Source organism: Macaca fascicularis, chromosome 14, assembly GCF_037993035.2.
Source record: "Macaca fascicularis isolate 582-1 chromosome 14, T2T-MFA8v1.1".
Classification (NCBI taxonomy): Eukaryota; Metazoa; Chordata; class Mammalia; order Primates; family Cercopithecidae; genus Macaca; species Macaca fascicularis.
The window spans coordinates 131338315-131360337 of NC_088388.1; the positions used below are offsets into that span (position 1 = coordinate 131338315).

The window sequence follows — 22023 nt, forward strand, 5'->3', positions numbered from 1 at the left end:
ATCACTAATCAATAGGGAAATGCAAGTCAAAATCACAGTGAGATGCCACTTCTCAGCCATTAAAGTCACTATTCATGAAAATAATAGAAACAGAAAATAAGTGTTGGCAAGAAGGTGGAGAAGTTGGAACTCTTCTGTATTGCTGGTGAGAATATAAAATGACTCTACCACTATGAAAACTGTGTGGCGTTTCCTAAAAAAAATTAAACATACAATTACCATGTGATCCCTCAATTCCACTTCTGGGCATATACCAAAAGAATTGAAAGCTGGGATTCAAACAGATATTTGTACACCTAAGTTCATAGCAGCATTATTCACATGAGTGAATGCAATCCAAGTGTCCATCAAAGGATGAATGAATAAACAAACGTGGCCTATACATGCAACAGAACACAGCCTTAAGAAAGAAAGAAATTCTGGCCCATGCTACAGCATGGATGAACCTTAAAGACCATATGTATAAATAAGTAAGCTAGTTACAAAAGGACAAATACTATAAAATACCACTTATCTGAGGTACCTAGTGCCGTCAAAACATAGAGACAAAAAGAAAAGTAGTAGAATAGAATAGTAATAGAATAGTAGTATCCAGAAGCTGGGGGGAGGGAAGAATGGGGAGTTATTGTTTAATGGATTCTGAGTTTCAGTTTAGGAAGAAGAAATAAGTTCTGGAGAGGGATGGTGGTGACGGTGGCACAGCAACGTGAACATACTTAATGCCACCGAACTGTATATTTAAAATTGGTTTACATGATACATTCTATGGATTTTTACCACAATAAAAACGGGGGCATGGAGGAGCTTTTTGGGGTACAAAAATGTTCTATACCTAGTGAAGTGGTGGTTCCAAATATACTTGTCCAATACACTGGTGAACGCTAATAGGGTGCATTTTACTTTTAAGCAGATTTTCTTTCTCCTTCTCTTTTTATCTGTCTCTCTTCCTCCATCCCCCTTTCCCGTTTTGTGGGCTCTATGTCCTGCAAACATAGTCACATATTCACCATACGTGAATGCTCAGAGAGAAGATTCTAGAATTAATTTAGCTTTGTAATTTCCACACTGCCTAGAATAGTGCTGGTGGGTACACAATAAATGCTGCATGGATTAATCGTGAATTCAGTTTCTCATGTGTGTGTGTGTATATATATATACACACACACACATATATATACACACACACACATATATATGCTGCATGGATAAATATATATATATAACTTAATAGCAACTGTTTATTGTGCTCTTGCTGCAATGTAAGACTTTAATCTGAAGTCTTTACAAACTTGATATCATTTACTGCCTCCCATCAGCCCAGTGAAGTGGGTATCTAGTCCTTACTTTTTTTTTTAAATCAGGAAATTGAGGCTTAGAAAAATTGAGTCACTTGTCCAACCACATACAGCCATTAAGTACCAGAGTTGGGATTTGAAATGAGCCTTTTGACTGTAAAGTCAGTGTTCTTAATCTCTTGATAGAGGTTATACTTTATCTTACATTTCACTAAGCACCCATTGACTCGCCCATCATAAAGCAGAGCATATAATCAAGAACATTCTATAACTGTTTCCACTGCACAGGTACAGCACGAGGCATGTTGCTGATACATATTCAGGGACCTCATCGTGAGAGCTTGTGACAGAAGCAGCTGCATTTTAGGACCCAGTGAGATGGGTCCATGAATTCCTTCATCCTGAGATGCCCTCTGGAGTGTTTAGAGATGACTCACATTGGCTTTTCCAATCCCTGAAATTTGCAGGTATTCTTCCAGAATGTGCCAGGCTCTATTATGTGACCTTGGTGAAGGGAGAAAGCAGGTATTCCTCCCTGTCAAATGGTCAGAATCTCCTGCCTGTGGCTTCAATGATATTGTGCAGTTATCAAATACTCCAATTATAGCAAGCAGACAGAGGAAGGACAAGTGAAATACCAACTATTTAGGGAAATATTAGTATCTCAACTAGGATTCAAATGCCAGACTCTATGGTTGTAATTTCAGTGACTTTTGAATTATTCAACATGAGTGAGAATATCTTCATTAGAAAAGGGAGATGTGTGTGTGTATGTGTGTGTGAGAGAGAGAGAGAGAGAAGAAACAGAGAGAGAGAGAGAGAGAGAGAGAGAGATAAGAGATAAAGGAGAAGCATTAATCTTTTCAGAAAACTCAGAGCACCTACTAAGCATTAGGTATTCTGTTAGATGCTGAGAACACAAGATAGAGAGAAGATATTAATGCATTTAACAAAGGGCATGGGAGAAGCCATAAAAATGACAATTGGAAGAGGACTATCTTTAGAGACGGCATACAAAAGCACAGGGCGGTAAAAATTTGAGTTCTGTAATTCCTCCCTCTTACACAGGGTGCCTCACAGACAATATCTCAGTGTGAGCACAGCCTCTCTAATAAACCCTGACTTACTCCATTCCCTGGGTGTACACATGGTAACTCCTTTTTTCTCCATCACAGGAGGCTCCAAACAATGACCAGGAGGCATCAGTGGGTAGTCAAGGTGGCCCGATAACTGGGACACAGGCCGTGTGTCTGAAAATAAACTGTTTAATTGCATATGAGCAGGGTAGACAGGAGCCAGTGTCACTTGGCCTAGACCTCTCCTGCTGCCTGGATGTGAAGTGGTCTCCAAAAAGATCCTTTGGGTGAACAGGCAGACGGTAAGCACTGGAAACAATACAACAAACTCCAAAACTTCAGAAAGCATTCAGAAATATCTTTGAGAAATGTTTCCATATTATCTTCTTCTAATTACACTTACTTTTCTTCAACATTGGCATTCACAATAAATAGAAAATTACCGTATTCATTTTTCTCTCTTTTGCGTAATTACTTCTACAACAACGTTGTTTTCTGTTATTCTTCATTGCTGGTATATAGCATTTTGGGTAATTGTGAGTTGAATTGTCTTCTGTGGACCAGCCAGAAAACTTAACAACCACGGATAAAATTCTTTATTCTGATTATGCAGTGGAAACTTGGTTAATTGAGATGCCATAAATCTTCAGATCCACTGAAAATGTTTAATATTCAAAACCAATTTCTAAAAATTTTATTGATCAGCACTTTTTTTTTTTTTTTTTTTTTTTTTTGAGACAGAGTCTAGCTCTGTTGCCCAGGCTGGAGTGCAGTGGCCGGATCTCAGCTCACTGCAAGCTCTGCCTCCCGGGTTCAAGCCATTCTCCTGCCTCAGCCTCCCGAGTAGCTGGGACTACAGGTGCCTGCCACCGCGCCCGGCTAATTTTTTGTATTTTTAGTAGAGACGGGGTTTCACCGTGTTAGCCAGGATGGTCTCCATCTCCTGACCTCGTGATCTGCCCGTCTCAGCCTCCCAAAGTGCTGGGATTACAGGCTTGAGCCACCGCGCCCGGCCTTGATCAGCACTTTCTTGGGAAGCCAGGTCAAGACCTTCAGCATCGCTTTGATTTAAGTACTATGTATCTCCAGGGACCAGCAAGTCAAAGCGAGTCACATGGTTTTCTCTGGGGTATGAATCCGTGGCAAGGCCTATGCTCTCTGTGTTCATGGTCTTAAATTAAAACGTGAATATAAGGATGAGAGGGAGGATATTGGAGTGACATATTTTAGGGTTTAAACAAATTACTTCTCCTCCTTCTATACTTTGGTATCCCTCATCTTCACAGGTCTCATTGTTGGGTTCTTACCAAGAAGTGACCGGCTCACGCTGTCTTAGTTTGCAGGCCCTTTGAGGTTCCACATGTGCTATGGGAGGTCAAGTAACAGCATAGTACAACATTTAGGGCAGGTTCAAAGCCATGAGCACCAATGATCCCTCGTTGAATGTGTTGGACCCTGTCATGTTGCTCAGTGTTTGCAGCGTGCACCATTTCCAGCCTCAGAAGGTGGTACTAGATGGGCTTCACTTGAGTGCGGGTGAGGGGAGGGAAGCTCCACAAAGCAAGGAGATTCTAAAGCTGGGACAGCAGACAGCTGCAGCCTTCAACTGAAATGCACATTTCCCGACCTTCGGGAACAGAAAGGATGTGTTTGGTTTATTTCCGCTTGTGGCACTTGGAAGTTTTCTCTGTCCTCTATATCTGGGGAGGGGGACACACTATGAAGTTGAAAAGAAGCATAAAGGTTTTCTAGGAGCAGATGCAGACTCTGACACATGATAACCACGTGACCAAAGGTAAAGTGGTTTAACTGTTCTAAACCTGGACCCCTAGGCTGTTAATAGGGATTGTAATGGTCTGAAAATTACATGAAGTGTTAGGTAATTAATGTGGCATCTGACACATAGTAAACCATGTACAACAGGAGCTTTTGTTTGTGTCAATAGCATCAGCATGTCCCCACCCCACAACCTTCCCTCACCCCTGGGCTCTTGCAGGTTTTGTTAAAGGCTCTGCAGTGTTATCTTGTAGTGGAGCAAGGTGCAGACAGTTCCCTTCTCTCAACTTCTCTACCAGGAAAGCTATACACAGATCTAGGCTAGGCAGTGCTGAGCAGCCTGGATATCACAGCTTCAACGCTCACTTCTTAAAAGAAAATACACCAGGGTATAAAAAGCATCAAGCAGGCAGTGTCATTTATTGGGAGACAACAGGGGCCTGAGAATGGACCAAGATGAAAAGAGTGCACCCCTCCCCCAGACCCATTTCATGCAAACTTGAGCTCCAATTACACCTAACAGGAGCAAGAGCGGCTTCATTCAAGGCAAACAATAAACAAACAAACCTGAAATAATTTGGTGCTGTATTGTATATGTTAGAAAAAAGAAAGAAAGAAAATGAAGAAAAGTTAGCCCTTGGTTTCTAACTTACTAGGCAATGCAAATTTCTGCCGGCCCTAAAGATGTCTTGGACTGTAATTCCCTCTTCTCATCTCATGACTGAAGACAGCTTCCCGTTAATAATAAGTAATTTTAAAAGTCCTCCCCTGGGAAGGTCAAATGAGACCTGCTCGACTCTTCCTCTCCACTGCGTCTTGCTGCCGGATCCCATCAGATCTGTAAAAACTGCCGCCAGACCGGCTCCCCAGCGCCCCCAGAGCGAGCCACCTAGTGAGCACAGCGAGTGGGCCGAGGGCAGAGTCCTTTTTTAGAAACCAGAAGGAAAGGAAATGAGAAAGACAGAGCTACACCGAGTCCGAGGGCCAAATTTACTTAAAAAGGTTAAACAATTACCCAAAGGGCTTAGATAAGAGCTGCTGTGTTTTCCAGAAAGGTTCAGAAAGCCATGGAACATATATTTCTAATGCTTTAAAACATCTTCTCCCATGGCCTGCTTCAGAGAGAGGGAGCGCGTGCACATGCGTGTCTGTGTGTGTGTGTGGTGTGCGGTGTGTGTGTGGTGTGCGGTGTGTGTGTGGAGTGTGTTTGTGTGGTGTGTGTGTGTTTGTGTGGTGTGTGTATGTGTGTGTATGCCTGGAGTGTGTGTGGTGTGTGTGTGGTGTATGTGTGGTGTGTGTATGTGTGGAGTGTGTGTTGTGTGTGGTGTGTGGTGTGTGTGTGTGTTTGTGTGGTTTGTTTGTATGTGTGGAGTGTGTGTGTGGTGTGTGTGTGGTGTGTGTGGTGTGTTTGTGTAGTGTATGTGTGCATGGTGTGTGTGGTGTGTGTGTGGTGTGTGGAGTGTGTGTGTGGAGTGTGTGTGTGGAGTGTGTGTGGTGTATGTGCGTGTGGTGTATGTGTGTGTGGTGTGTGGAGTGTGTGTGTGGAGTGTGTGTGTGGAGTGTGTGTGTGGTGTGTGTGTGGTGTATGTGCGTGTGGTGTATGTGTGTGTGGTGTGTGTGGTGTGTTTGTGTGGTGTATGTGTGCATGGTGTGTGTGGTGTGTGTGTGGTGTGTGGAGTGTGTGTGTGGAGTGTGTATGTGGAGTGTGTGTGTGTGGTGTGTGTGTGGTGTGTGTGTGGTGTATGTGTGTGTGGTGTGTGTGTGTGGAGAGTGTGTGTGGAGTGTGTGTGTGGTGTGTGTGTGTGGTGTGTGTTTGTGTGGTGTGTGGTGTATGTGTGTATGTGGGGTGTGTGTGTGTGGAATGTATGTGTGGGGGGTGTGTGGGGGGTGTGTGGTGTGTGTGTGGGGGGTATGTGGTGTGTGTGTGGTGTGTGTGTGTGTGGTGTGTGTGTGGTGTATGTGTGTGTGGTGTGTGTGTGTGGTGTGTGTTTGTGTGGTGTGTGGTGTATGTGTGTATGTGTGGTGTGTGTGTGGAATGTATGTGTGGGGGGTGTGTGGGGGGTGTGTGGTGTGTGTGTGGTGTGTGGGGTGGGGTATGTGGTGTGTGTGTGGTGTGTGTGTGTGTGGTGTGTGTGTGTGGAGTGTGGTGTGTGTGTGTGGTGTGTGTGTGGTGTGTGGTGTATGTGTGTATGTGGGGTGTGTGTGTGTGGAATGTATGTGTGGGGGGTGTGTGGGGGGTGTGTGGTGTGTGTGGTGTGTGTGTGTGTGTGTGTGGTGTGTGTGTGGTGTGTGTGTGTGTGGTGTGTGTGTGGGGGGTATGTGGTGTGTGTGTGGTGTGTGTGTGGTGTGTGTGTGGTGTGTGTGTGTGGAATGTATGTGTGGGGGGTGTGTGTGGTGTGTGTGTGTGTGGTGTGTGTGTGGTGTGTGTGTGGTGTGTGTGTGTGTGGTGTGTGTGTGGTGTGTGTGTGTGTGTGTGGTGTGTGTGTGGTGTGTGTGTGTGTGTGTGGTGTGTGTGTGGTGTGTGGGGGGGGTATGTGGTGTGTGTGTGGTGTGTGTGTGTGTGGTGTGTGTGTGGTGTGTGTGTGTGTGGTGTGTGTGTGGTGTGTGTGTGGGGGGTATGTGGTGTGTGTGGTGTGTGTGTGTGGTGTGTGTGTGGTGTGTGTGTGTGTGTGTGTGTAGTGTGTGTGTGGGGTGTATGTGTGTGTGTTTGTGTGGTGTGTGTGTGCTGGGGAGGCAGACTCATTCCCACCAATCAGGGATGTCAGAGAGTGTCACGGAGTCAATACAGCCTTGCTCTCCCAGGCCTGCTGGATCCTGCAACCATGACCCAACCCAGGACATGCCAACCTCCTTGCTGTCTCCCTGTATTGTGCATCTCCTTGGGCCCACAAGGCCCTGTCTCTGCAGAGACAGGTACACTTTCCAAGTGTGTTCCTCTACTGCTGCTAAACAGCAGTGGTACTACTGCTCTTCACTCTGCCACCCTGCTGCTTGTCTTGCCCTCAGGGATAGTGAAGACTTTGCATAGTTTGGATCAGACTGCCATCACTGGTAGATTCAACCGTCCCCTCTGGCAAGTGATTTGAGTGGAATCCAAAAGTCCCTCAGGCCTCCAAGACCTCTAACCAACTGCTGTGCCTGAATATCCCAGGATCATATTTTGAAGATAATAAAATTGTTTAGATATAAGAGTTTCATTGCTGTAGAGGCAATAATACACTAGAAGTGGTTGTTTCCCATTAAGATGGATTAAAGCATTAAACCAATAGTTATTTGTTTTAATCTTTAGTATCCACCACAGTATCTATCGTCAATAATACATAAGGCACAGCTCCTAAGCTCCAGGAGCCCCCAGACTAACCATAATCACACATGAAAAAATAGGTCCTAGTGTGTATCTGTGCAGCGAGGGTTACTGGAACTCTGACGAGGGCAATTCTTGACCACTCGCAGAAAGAATTCTGGGTGGTACTGTGAAAAGACTAATACACTTTAAAGCTGTGTGTAAGTGTGGGGACAGAGGAAGAACAAGATGGAGCGTACAAAACTGAAAAACATTTGTGAGTATTGTCAGTTGTTTTTGAGGAGTTCAACTTAGTACCAGTAATAACTTGCACATATATGTTGCTTTATGGCTCATGGAACAACCCATATACTTCCTTTCATCTGATAATGCAGACCAGGTTTAATAGATATTGTTCCTGTATGTACACAATTCAACTGAAATGTTCAAGGCCGTGGAGTTAGTGAGAGGTAGAGTAAGAATCCACCCCAGGTGCCTAGGCCCCCAAACACAGAGCTTTCTAGGGCATTGACATTGCCCATGAGGTGCAGGCACACATGGGGAAGATGCTTCCTTGGAAAGCAGGGACACTGGATAAGCCTCGCTCAGAGGCTCTAGAGCCAGAAAGGGCTTTAGAGCAGTGTTCTCGATTCTGGCTCCACATTAGAAATACTGGAAAAGATGTTTTCAATGGCCACGTCCATCCCCAAACCCAGGAATTTTGACATCATCAATCTGGGATGGAATTCCTAGCATCATCAATTCCTGGCAATGGAATTTCTAAAAAGCATCCCAGGTAACTCCAACCAGGTTCGTGCCACCACTTGAGAGGTCCTTTATGGACCTGTCCCTGCTTGAGTCTCTTTTAATGTCTTTATCTTCCCAGACTAGGAGTAAAGTCTTTGAATGTACCCAGTTCTTATTCATCCTGGGCAACTGAAACACTGAAATGGAAAAATCATGCGTTTGTGTTGAATAGTCTAACGGCGACTCAAAATCTTCTCATTTACATAAAAAAGAACTGAAGGTAGGTGCAAAGTACGGAAACACACCCAGGCAAACAACAGAACTTTGTCTTTGGAAACTCTACTGCCCAGGTTGCTTTGGCAAAATCCCACTGCTCAGATTATTCCTTGGCAGTAGTTAAACCTCAAATACTTGATTTTGAATGGATTAGTTCAGAACTCCAAATGAAAATGCAGGGACATTTTAGAAAAGAGCCATTAAGCATAATCCCAGATCAGCAAGCCTGGATCAGCAAAACTGATTATCCTGCTGTTGAAATAAAAAACACAAAACACCGAAACAAAAGCAAACCAGAAAGAAAACCCTGTATGTTGGTCGGAACTTTTCCCATTGAGTGGAACAGTTACAGCAACAACCTTGCCTCCACCTCACTGCAGCCCCTCAAAATGTTCATGTACACAGATGATGTGGACCCACAGAGGAACTCAAGCAAACTTGGAGGAGATTGAGGCCTGTGAAGAAAGCACAACTGGCCATCATTCACTCTGCTGAGATGGCTTAACAGACACCAGCTGACCACACTGAGCATCCTGGGCTCCTTTACTGATGTGGGCATTGATTCAGACACATGACTTCTTGATTCTTGTCATATCTAATCTAATAGAGAGCACAGAACATTTTCAACCCAACAGCAGATAATTGTAATGAAGTGATTCTGGCCAAGAGGGCCCATTTGTAATAATGAATTCAAATCAGATTCATGGAAGCTATAATTCAACCATAGTGAATAGCACCTTCATTTTCCATATCATCTCCTCTTCCAAGAGGGCAAAATAACTCAATATTCAAATAATTATTTTTACTTTTCAAGTAGCCCTATGAAGTAGTTATGAGGAAGATAATATTGCCTCACTTATAGAAAATGAGTTTCATCCACGTTCAAAACTTCAGTGTCATCTTTGGCACAGCACTTCCTAATGTCCCTCAGAGCAATCAAAGACCTGTCACAACAAAACTGATATCCCAAAGGAGGGAAATCATTCTTCTCTAAGCTGTGCCGTTTTTTCTCTGGGAAATTTAAAGGCAGACCCAGGTTTCTTGACTCCTTTGCTTTTCCTACTAGGTCTCTCTCCTCTTCATGGGACTTCGTTCAAGATTTAGAAACAGATTCAAGATACTTTGACCCAGGACAACCACATTAAAAGTGTTTTCCGTGTGATGGGCATGGGTATCATTCAGTGTTTTTTGGTGCATTCTAAACATGCAATGCGCTTGGAACACTCAGTTCCCAAGTAATGAATCCCTAATGAATGTCTTTAAGGAGACAAAAGAGTAAGAAACCATACTTAAGAATTACAACTTACACAGCAAAAAACACCACCAAATAAAACATGGTATATTTACCTAGGGTTAAAGCCATGGGCTTCCAGAAACTGAAAACATGGACCCTCCCTCGGAGTACTGACAAATCAGTTATTTGTTAAGATGGGCACACAGCACACAACTCTTAACCAATAGAGCAAAAGAGTAAAAACAAAAGGAGAGAGATGGGGACATACAGAAATTTGCAAACGATGTTTATGTTCTTTTAAGAAACACTGTGGTAGCAGTGAAATCAAAACCTTAAAAAATCAAGGAATAAGAAGACTTAAGTGATAAAGACAAAAAAGAAAGAAAATAATGAGTAACAGATGAACGTATATATTATGGGAGCATCTGATAAAAACGAAGGAAGAAAATAATAAAAGAGAAGATGACATGAGCTAAGAGAATGAGGATTTAAAGAGATTAAAATGTAGATAACGTGCTGAATTTCTCTATTCTGGGGTAAATGTATAGAAGAGACGCAAAATCAACATGAGACATGTGCTTACTTAAACAAAAATTACACCATGCAACCAGGTAACAGATAACAGTTATGCTAGAACATGTAAGTTATTCTTTTTCTCTGCAAAGAACAAAAAGCAACTATTCAGCTTTTCTTTTTTTATTCCCATCCCCATTCCCAAGCCCAGCTGCTCAACATTAGAACTGAGATCATGAAAACAGGCCAACAGCTAATAAAAAATTGGTAGATCGAAGCTGGCCCTCTGCTGGTGGAATAGTCTTCTTGCATCTCAGAAAGCAGAAAGCTCAAGTTTTCAAGCTTTCTGGTTTAATTTGGGGGGAAAGGAAGAGGACAGAGGATTTTGGAAAATTCAGGGCTCAGATCCTATTCAGTGCTAGACCTCTTAGCCCCCAGTGGCACATTAGATGGTAAAGAGGTGTGTGGCAGCATCAACATCCCTGAACACTAGTAATATTTACTGACATTTCCTTGGTTAACATGTATTATAACCTGTGTGCTATTCATATCTTTAAGCCAACTAGACTACTGCAAATGCTTATTGGGAAATGTTCCCAGATTCCCCATGGAACCTTCTTTGAAGCAATGAAGTAGGGATATTACATTCTAGTCTGGGGCAGGCTGAGCGGTACCCACATGGCCAGGAGGACTTTTCCCTCTCATCTATCAGGAAGGGCCTCTCAATTCTCCTTTTTTCTCCATTTGCTTTGGGCTTCTGAGAATCAGCACACAGGGTTCTGGGACCTGTTCTCTAACTTAAAAAAAGATCCAGCTAAGTATCACCCAAAGTGGCAGAATGCAACCTTCACCCTTGCGCTTAGGGAAAGAATTCCGGTGTCCCAGAGACCTGTCTTTCCTCCTCCAGGGAGAGGCTTGTCTAGATGCAGGAAAGGTTCCACCAGGAAAGCCAATGGAGGAACAGGAAGAACTCCCACCCTCACACTCTCCTAGGAGAAGCCAGGCATTCTGGCTGCAGAATCTGGGTCAGGATGTTTTATTTTCACCATAACCATCAAAGTCATCGGCAGGGCAAATGCATTCGCCCTGTGTACATTGTGAGACATAGTTAAGCTGGGACGTCCCTGAATCTGTCTCCTAGGACCAGAACTGCCTCATTAAAGGGATAAAAGATGGTATCTGCTGAGCTGGTGGAAAGTGGTGGTTGCATTTTTATTAAAGTCTCTGCCGCAGCAAGCCCAGTCCCCAAAGGTTCATATTCCAAGATTCTCCCCCTCTCTGCCTGGAGCATGCAAGTGATTCTCTGTAACTCATTAAGGTAAAACAAAAAGCTCTCCTATTGTGCTTTTCACATAGGACTGATGTTGTTGCATAAAAGCTACATGTTTCCTTTCCTTGGACCCAGTCTGCAAAAATAAAACTGCTCTAATAATTCACAATAGGGACCCCAGGAGCACTACACCAGGTTTGGCAGGAGTCCTGGGTCTTGAGGAGACTCCTAACAGGCCGTGGCCTGGCACTGGTATTTGCACAGCCTTACATTTGAGGTGCATCTCTGATAGGGGCTAGCCTGGTGGTCCTGAGGACGATCCTGCCTCATCATCTACCTTCTGGCCTGTGACAGCCATCCAAGGGGCTCAGGCTAGCCACCCAGTGTTTCAAATCCATGCCCTCATATTCTCATCTTGGTGCCCACGCAGGAGAGAATCTAGCCTGTCATGGCTTCATAGAACCATGGAGTCCCACACGTGGACTTCGAGGTTCACGCATAAGATCCTGGAGCGGCATAGACGGAGCACACGACAAACCCGTCCAGGGGCACGGCGGTCGGCACGGCAGCGCGCAAGCGGGCGCCCCTCGGGCCTGCACAAGGCCCTCGCGCTCGGTCCCCCTCTCCCCACCTCTCCCCAGCGACCGCAGCCCAGGGGCTCGGCCCCGCGGAAGGACAGCTCCCTACCTGAGGGTGGCGCTCTCCCCCTGCCGGACCGTCACGTTGTCCATAGCTTTGGGGAAGGTGGCATCTCCGCTGCGCACGGGCACTCCTGTGGGTACAAGGAACAGCAGCCTGAGAGACACGACCACGAGGCACTTCCAGGGCAGGAACAGGTACCCACAGACCCCCATCCTCGACAGCCACAACTTCCCAGAACTCCGGCAGCCGCACGGTCCTGGTCCCCCGCCCCGCGCACCAGCCGGCTCAGGAAGCGGTGCGGGGAGGAGGGAAGAGGCAGAGCTGGCCAGGAGCAGGGGGAAGGAGAAGAGAGGAGTCCAGGCTCTCCGGAGTCTAAGAATTCTTCCTCAGATCCTGCCTCTGCTTTCCAGCCTAGCAGAACCAGATGCGCCCTCCTGCATCCAAAAAGCGCTTTCTTGACGCTCCCCTGGGGAGGAGGGAGGCAGCCCGGAGGGGAGAGGAGGTAGCAAGGTGCGGGGATGAAGGTCACAGATTGCGCTTTCTCTGCCTCTCTCTTCGAGACGCTACTTTAAGATTCAGTTGGGCACGTTCTGCAGAGCTCTGGCATCAAAAGTTTATAACCCAAAGAAGGCGGCAAGTGTCTCTGACATACAGGAGCTGTCATAAAAAGCCGCGGCTTCAAGGAGAGGAGGAAATGTTTTATTAGATCACACACGTGTACAGATGTACGTGTCCCCCAGCCCCAAGCCTCGCATCTGGAACCCCAAGGCAGGCGGCAAAAAGTTCCAAGGCGGGGACGCGCAGCCGGCGCAGCCAGAGTCCTCCGGTCGGTGGGTCTTTCGCAGCCCGGTCGGCGACTCGCGGCCAGCCCGGGGAGCGCCGCCCGGCGCAGGCTCCGGGCGCACGGGGAGCTGGGCGGACGGCGGCCCCCGCCTCCTCCGGGGACGCGGCACGGGACGCGGGGACGCGCGGACGCCACGCTCAGCGGCCGCCCCCGGCCTCCGCGCCGCCTTCCTCCCGGGAGCAGCCCCGACGCAAGCGGGCCCCGACCGCCGGGGTTGTCATGGCAGCAGCTCCATCCCTGACCGCCACTTTCTCCCGGTGCCGCCTCGGAGCCAGCGGGCGGGCGGGCGGCGCGGGCTGAGCGCTCATCCCGGCGGGCGGGCGCGGGGCGCGGGCGCCCACCTTAACCCCGGCCGCGCCCACCGGGCTGGGGATGCCTGCAGGGATGAGCCCGCACCGCGCCCACTCCGCTCCGTCCGACACCCGCGCCAGCAGCCGAGAGAACGCTGCGCCCCTCGCAGTGGCTTCCCCTGCGGAGGGGTGAGGTGGGGGGAGCGGGGAGGGAGAGGGGAGGGCGGGAGAGGGAGTTCTGGGGAAAGCAGCAAATTGAAAACTGACACCGGCACCTTTCCTCGCCGATGCCAGCGCAGAAGTTTTCAAAGCCCGCCCTGGAGAGCTGAACTACCCTGCCCACGCCAGGTGGGCACCGGTGTGCCCGTCCACCGCGCTGCGGCCGGCTCCCCGTCCAGCCGAGTCCAGCCCTGACGGCGCGCTGTCCTGGGCCCGTGCGGAGGCGGAGTGGACCCACCTCCGAGGACCCACCTCGGAAACGCCCGTGCCCCTCCACTGGACGCCTGTCCCCAAAGTGGCAAATCTCAATTTCTCCTTAAAACACAGCATGCAACATTTGTCCCAGTCCTACACTTTATCGTGGTAAAAAGCAGGGACTGGGAAAAACACAGGAAGATCCTAAAAAGTAGTAGGACTGATCCCCCTAAAACCCCTCACAGGAAGTGGCACCGCAGTGGTGCTGGGAGGTGACTCCGGGCTCTTGGAGACCAGCCTCCCAGTTTCTTTGGTCTCGGATTTGTCTCTTTCCGCTCTAAACCCCAGAGCTCCGCGTCCCTTGGGCCCCTCGGGAGGCCTTCTCTGCTCCCCTGGCAGAAGCCTCCCCGTTGTATTCTAATGTAATGGTTGCTATGCGCATCTGCTCTACTGTATTTTTTCTCAAAGCCTTTTGTTAAATTAGACCGGGCTCTGCACAATTGGCAAAATGAAATTTAATTCAAAAATAAGCATTAAGCTCTTATCGTTTATTACTTTAGTTGCTGAAGGATACAAAGGCATACTACTTGCTTTCAGTTCTGAGAGACTGAGCACAAATAAATACCGCCCTATTCCCCATTCTAAAAGGGTTAGACCACATATATGTGTAGGTCTAAAATTTTTAATTAGTGCATCTTACCTAGAAGGGAGAATACTTATCAGTAATTGTATCGGCTGTAGTGAAACATATATAGTCATATGCTGCTTATGAAGGGGGATACAGTCTGAGAACTGTCTTTAGGAGATTTTGTCATTGTGTGAATATCCTGATGTGTACTTCCATAAACCCAGATGACATAGCCCACTACACACCTAGGCTGTGTGGTAGAGCCTATTGCTCCTAGGCTGCAAGCCTGTACAGCATGCTACTGTACTGAATACTACAGGCAACTGTAACACAATAGTAAGGATTTGTGTATCTAAACCCAGAAAATGTGCAATAAAAATAAAGTACAAAAGATTTAAAAAAAAAAAAGGTACATCTGTACAGACATTTACCACCGACGGAGCTTGCAGAACTGGAAGTTGCTCTGGGTGAGTCAGTGAGTAGGTGGGGAATGAAGGCCTAGGACATTACTGCACACCACCATAGCCTTCATAAACACTGTACAATTAGGCTACCCTAAATTTATCAAAACACATTTTTCTGTCTTCAATAATAACTTTAGCCTACTGTAACTTTTTAACTTTATAAACGTTGAATTATTTTAACTTTTTGACTGTTGCATAATAACATTAGCTTAAAACACAAACATGTTGTACAATTGTATAAAAATGTATTCTTATATCCTTATTCTAAGCTTTTTTCCACTTTTTTCTAACTTTTAAATTTTGTTTGCTAAAAACTAAGACACAAATACACACATTAGCCTAGGCCTACATGGAGTCAGGATGATCAGTATCACTGTCTTCTGCCTCCACATTTCCTCACACTGGAAGAGCTTCAGGAGCAATAACACGCATGAAGCTGTCACCTCCTATGATAGCAATGCCTTCTTCTAGATACCTCCTGAAGGACCTGCCTGTGGCTATTTTACAATCACCTTTTAAAAATAAGTAGCAGGAGCATACTCTAAAGATAAAAAGTATAGTATGGTATACATAAAAACTAGTAATATAGTCATTTATATTTGTTATCAATTATTATGTACTATACATATTTGCATGTGCTAGACTTTAATGGGATGGGTAGCATAGTAGGGTTTGTTTACACCAGCATCACCACAAATGCCTGAGTAACACTTTGAGCTAAGACATTAAGATGGCTACAGTGTCACTGGAGTATATTAAATTTTAGTTCCACTGTAATCTTTTCTATACCACTGTCATATACGCGGCCTGTCATTGACAGGGCATTGTCATGCAGTGCACCACTGGGTTAGGTCCTTTCCAGAAAGCAGGTATGACAAAGGCAGCAGTGGGGTCCAGCTCTCATCCATAAGCTCCTGAGGTACAAGGCTTTGGGGAGCTGTGATGCAGAGAGGAGAGGCTGGGGGCTCAGGGAGCAGCCCCACAACCTAATTTGGGATTTCCTCCTAGCTTTTATGACACATGTCTTTTCTCAAGACTTGAGTGAACCTGGGTTTCCTGATTGACACTGTACTTCAACCTCTCAGCTCTGAGTTCTAGTCTAGTATCACCAGACGGGAAAGGCTCTTTTTCATACTTTAACTTGTGGAAAGCTGAGAACCTGAGGCCGGGCTTATGATTTTCTTCAGTTGCAGAGTTTGGAGCTTGAACACAGGTGGCTGGCAGCCGTGGACTTGGCTCAGGCTTCCCCTCAACGCCCGCAGCTCTGCCACTTGGTTGTAGAGCATTCACATCCCTTCCTCTCTCCTGGACCTGCTGGTTCTATTGCTTCTCAGGAGACGAAAATGGGGCAGTTGCTAAATCAACTCATAAAAGATTGCTTGAGACAGAAAGAGTTATTAAGGACAAAGAGAAAGGCTAGGACAGCATGAGATTCCCCATAGGAAAAGAATGGCTGAGACAAGTAAAGAAGAGCAGCAGAGATGGGTGGAAGCGAGGCGTAAATTTTCTTAACAGTATATAATAAGTCTTGCTCTTGCAAAGAAATAAACCAAGTTTCCCATTTTTTGCACAGCTGGCTCCCCTGAAATAAGGTATCTGGAGTCCTAAAGAAGAGGGCCTGTGTCTATTTTCTTCTGTAACAGCATTTCCTAGCTCAGTATTTCTGAGTGAATAAATGGGCTCAACTCATGGGCTAGCAAATCAGAGAAATGACTGCAAAGGTCGCATTTCATGTGAATCTCTGTGAGTCTTCAGTTGTGTGGGAGAGAGTTCATTCCTCTGTAGGACACTGCTGTGGACTAGTGTGTGCATTTATAGAATATCAAGCTGAGACTAAATTGAAATTAGAGACAGAAAATGAGTTGAGGTTCACAATGAACGAGGACTAAGTAGTTTCTGTCAGAACTTTTCTAGGAAATGCTTGGCTGAGTGTCATGACAAGGTGGCCCCTAGTGAAACCCTCTTAGATATGTGGAAACATATATAAAGACAAATTAACATCATGACTAACAGTATCCCTTATTGGAAATGCTTGAGACCAAAAGTGTTTCAGATTTTGAATTATTTTAAATTTTGGAGTCTTTGCATTATACTTACTGTTGAGTATCCCAAATGTGGAAATCTCAAATTCAATATGCTCCAATGAGCATTTCCTTTGAGCGTCATGTCTGTCCTCAAAAAGTTTCAGATGTTTGGATTTGGGATGCTCAGCCTATACTACTTCTGAAGTTACACTGTCTGTTCAGATACTGACTTGTCATCTCTCTAGCTGCCTGGCTGGTACCCAGGAATACCTATCCCACCTATGTTACAGGGTTTGGGGTTTGTTGAAAGGTACCTGGCATGTTTTAAAATCAAGGCTGGTAAGATGACAGACGCAGAGACAACTGCCTTGAAAGATGAGTATATTCCTTGCAGTTCCCAAGAGGAGGGGCACACCATGCCATGCTGGACCACATGGGGATGCACCAGGGTTGGTCAGGAGGCAGAAGGAGTGAGAGGAAGGCCTAGCACAGGGTCTTCATTGTGATTTCCATGGAAATAAATGGGGGAGGCAAGGTAGGCAAACTTCAGCAAGCTTAGGATTACAAAGTTTGAATATTTCTGGTAGGCTCTGTGTTAGGGCGGTGGGGGTGGTTCTCATGGTTCTGTACTTGGCCCTGGGGTGATCTAGGGCAAGGCAATGTTGATGTGGTGTGTGAGCATTAGAGAAATGTTCGGGGTATGGGTTTTGAATGGATTGGTGTTCTCATAAAGGGCATGGCCACAGGCAAGTATTTTATCATCTCTAGGAATGAGCTAGCCCTAGGAGGGACAGTCTTCCAAGAATTAGCAAGACCAGGATATCAAAGCATTATAAAATACAGAACATAAAAACATGATTAATATAAGCGACAATTAGTGAGATAATGCATGCGACATATCACCAAAGGACTGGGCACATTGGAAAATTTAATAATCATGAATTATGGTTATACAGCAAAACTCCCATTTTCACATGATAACAATTTGTGACATGAAAAAAGATGTGAGTAAAAGGTTATAAATGCCCTATTTACAAACTAGAGGTTCTGCTCAGACCTACGGAAGTCTCGTTTATGACAATTTGTAACAGAAAATGCAAAGTTGGATCCCGATTACAGGACTGTAATGATCACAAGAGAGACCACTGGCTAGCCAGAGAAAAGTCATTATGAACAGGCTTGAGAATAGGAATCCTTGCCAGAGGGAACTTTCTCAGGTAGGAGAAAGAAGAGCAAAGAAAGCAAAGAGCTGTAAAGAACCCTGGGGATTTCCGGGTCAGAATTCAGGTGACTCTAGCCACTTAAAACTGACAGCTGGTATCTGCAACCTGGAGAAGATAGAATGTCCCAGAGAAGCTAGATGAAAAGTAAGGCAACCCACCTGGGAAAAACACCTGTAAAAAGTCTAATCACATTATTGCATTTCAAATTGGCTTAAATAAGATTGTGGGCCTATAATATTTATTCCTACGTGTATGTGGACTGTCTGGTGATGGAACATAGCTTGTGACACTGAAGAGATGCATCCTGTGAGAAGCAGCTGAACAATGGTGCATACAACTCACGAACCCACAATTATGGAGAAAGACAAAGGGGAGGTGGGCCTTGTCAGGCAGCAACTTCTGTTCAGAACCTAAACTGTCTTGGCTGCCAGAGCTGACTGCTGAGTACTGCTGCTGCTTTGGGTATGGATGGATACTTCCAAACAGTATCCTGGGCTATGAAAACTCTCTTACTTGTGGCAGGACATTATCTGCCTTATAGTCTTTGACAGATCAGTCTCACACAGATGGCGATAACCAAGATGAACAGTCAAAGAAAGAAACCAATTAAAAAATGACAAAAAAGTAACACAATTTTTACTTATTCATTTATGAATTCATTAATTCTGTAAATATGTGTCACACACCTATTTTATGTTGGACAGGGTTCTAGGGACTGGAGATGCAGTAATTAATGAGATCACCTTTATTATGTGCTTTTCTGCAAGGGTGTGTGAGCAGTGTTGAAGAAGGGGGAAAGAGACCAGAAAAAGTAAATAGATGCAAATATTTAGATTGTGCTACAAGCTATATGTTAAAAAAAGAAGTGTGATGGTGTGGGAAGAGTGAAAAATGAAACAGCCAGGGGAAGCCTCTCTGAAGAGGGAGCACTTGACCTGAGTCCTGACTGATCAGCCGAGTGAAGGTTGGAGCTGAGCAAACGAACACCATAGGGGCATATGGCAGAGGTAGCCCGCTAGACCCAGGGGCAGATCAAGGTGCAGCTGCACTGGGCCTTGAAGGCCACAGTCACTGTTTTAGAATTGATTCTAAGTGCAGTACAATAACTTTGGAAACATTTCGGTAGAAGAGTGACAGGATGTGATTGATAAAATTTCGCAAGTCCCTTTGACTGCTGTGTAGAGGACTAGATTGCAGGGGTACAGGGTGGAAGCAGAGGGCATGACAGGAACAGCGGAGGCCAGAAACGATGTCAGTGGCAATGAAGAGAGAGAATTATGGAAAGGCGAAGGGTGCATTTCTGAAGAATAGTAGTTAGGACTTCCTGAGATTTGAGATTGAGAAAAAGAGAGAGCTTGAGGAAGATTTGGGTAACTGGCTGCATTTTACAACTACCTGTAACGAGAATGATGCCATGCCAGAAGGAATGGGTTTAGGGAAGAGGGAATTGAAGAATGAATAAAGAGTTCTGATTAAGTTGTGAAGCTATCACTTCTATGAGACAGTCAAATGGAGACATCAGGACGACAGTGGGGGAAAGAGATTTGAAGCTTAGCATGGAGGACTGAGGGTGATGTTATTGTCTCATCGAAAGCTTGCTTTCCTAATTACCATAAAAATAGTGACAAAGCTCTGCTGTGTGCATTTTTGGGAGGTGGCGTATTATCCGTGAAACCCTCAACCTGAATCTAGAGGCTCTTCTGCCTTTGTCGGTAATTTGGAAATAGGCCCCTTCAGCCAACCCTATGAGACGTAACCTATTTCACTCCATTTAGTCGTCTCTTAATATTTCCCCTCTACTTGGTCACAAGTTATCTTTTGGGAGTAGACTAACATTGTGTGGAGATGAGGCCATGAAGTTTTCACTGTTTTTAAGAAAACAAGAAAATGCTGCTCACTGACCCTTAATGTGAGTCGTAGGACTTGGGTTTAAGACCTCGGCCCGTTTTGACTTCACTGCTGTGATCTAGGTGGACTGTGCCTGTGCTCTAGAGTGCAGCAGGGAAGACCAGAACAAACACAGGGCAGGCAGGCGTCAGTCCGAGCCCCACCTCTGCAGCTCACTCTCTGTGGGACTCTACACACGCTCCCTCATTCACTCATCTTACAGCTGCCACCTCTGTAAATGGAGACCACCATAGCAACGAATCTGTAGAGCACTTGTGAGGATATGTCTCAGTCAGCTCAGGCTGCCATAACAAAACACTACAGACTATGTGGCCTCACAGAAGTTAGTTTTCTCACAGTGGCACAGGCTGCAAGTCTGAGATCAGGATGCCAGCGTGAACGTGCTCCGACGAGGGCTCTCTTTCTGGCTTGAGACAGCTACCTTCTTGCTCTGTGCTCACATGGGGAAGAAACCTCTCTCTGTTCCTAGAAGGCCACCAATTCTAAGGGATTAGGGCCCCATTCTTCTGACCCCTTTAACTTTAATCACCTCCTAAAAGCCGTATCTCTAAGTAGAGTCACATTGGTGCTTAGAGTTTCAACATACGAATTTTGGGGGCCATGATTCAGCCGACATCAGTGTTAAGCGAAATACCGCATGTAAAGTAATTGGCATCGTGCCTGGCACTCACTAAGTCCATAATAAATGCTAGTTATTACTGCCTACAGAAAGAGGCCTAACTCCCCATTGTCACAAGTTTCTTCTCTGAAGTATCTCTGTGGGCAGATAAGCTGTACAGAGCAAGACACAAAAATTCCCAAGGTGTCCAAAGGCTTTTTCTCTGTGTGTGTATATAATAAAAGAAACAAGACAGGTTTTTCTCTGATTTTGAAGAAGAGGTCACTTTAGAATTAGAAGTTGCCTAAAAATGAAAAGGCTTCTGTGGTTATTAATAAGCTTTTATTTTGCCCTGGAGGGGCTGTCCAGATGATAGCTATTGGAGAATCTGGGATCACACAGAAATATCTGAATTTATCTAATAAAATTTGTATTCAGTTATAAAAGCAATTTCAAACTGTGTTATTCATAAATAAGGAAGACTTACAGCTTGTGTTTATCTGAGAGAAGATTGTACCCAGCTGTTCTATGTGTATATTAGGGAGACATATAAAGTGAGAAGCCTGGGTTTGATGGGTATTTGTATGACAGAAACCTATCTAAGTCAGTGTGGACCCAGTGGAGTGGAGTGACCGAGAAGACATGGTGGCTTGAGCTGTAGTGAACTCAGAATGTGTTGTGGTGAACAGAGTGGTAAGACTTGACTGGGGCTTCCGTCTTTAGGCTAAGAAAGTCACAAGAAAGGGAATCACATATCACAGGACATACCACTTTGGATGAGACACAAGTACTCTCCTCTAAAAAACCCAAACCAATCCCTATATTATAGCTGCTTGCACAATTAATGCAGGAAATCCATGTGGAATCTTGCTTCTCATTCTTGCTTGCACTCTTCCAAAACTGATGCAAATACACATTCAATGGTTTTCCTAGTCAGCTGCTAACCTAAGGTCAGAATTCAGGCCCCTTAAATCTCAACCTGTTCCTCTTTTCCATCACAGACCACATGACATCCTTTTCAACCTAGAATGCATCTGCCTGGCCTGATGGAAGGAACCGGCATTGTGCATGAATTAAAACGCCTGGCTTCCAATCCCAGCTTTGCTACTTCCAAGCAGGGCAATCCTCTGAGTTTGTGTCCCCTCCTCCGTGAGCGGTGTGCACAAGAGCTTCCTCACAGGACGGCTATGAGCACGACGATGCATGTGAAAGCGCCCTTCCCAGAGCCTGGCATGATGGCAGCTCGCGATGACGGGGGATATTCAATTCCTTTTTTCCATCCTTAATGCCAGAATGAAGTAGGCAAAACCAAGGCAAACAAAACAACAAAAAATAACCAAGTAGATAAACACAAGTAACAACATGACAACAAAAAAACTTTAAAATAAACAGGCCAACCTAAGGCACATAAGATTTACACTGTAAAAAGATACCTGTGAGGTCCCCCAAGGCTTAGAGAGTGATCTGTGGAGAGCTTTAGAATCTAAGGAGTGTAACAATAGCCCCTAGCCGACTCTT

The 22023-nt window shown here is 45.4% G+C and overlaps 1 protein-coding gene across 9 annotated transcripts in view; it reads right to left on the reverse strand.

The window, feature by feature from the left end:
• Window positions 1–22023, reverse strand: part of OPCML (opioid binding protein/cell adhesion molecule like) — a 1155658-nt gene that overhangs the window by 531370 nt on the left and 602265 nt on the right. For 5 of the 9 annotated variants that reach the window (XM_074015669.1, XM_074015668.1, XM_005580196.4 and 2 more), the window contains exon 2: window positions 12158–12242. In XM_074015669.1, the coding sequence (XP_073871770.1) occupies window positions 12158–12242 (85 nt within the window). Of the gene's footprint in view, window positions 1–12157; window positions 12391–22023 lie in introns of those variants that run through there. The other 4 variants (XM_005580195.5, XM_005580192.5, XM_005580194.5 and 1 more) reach the window with 1 other exon arrangement.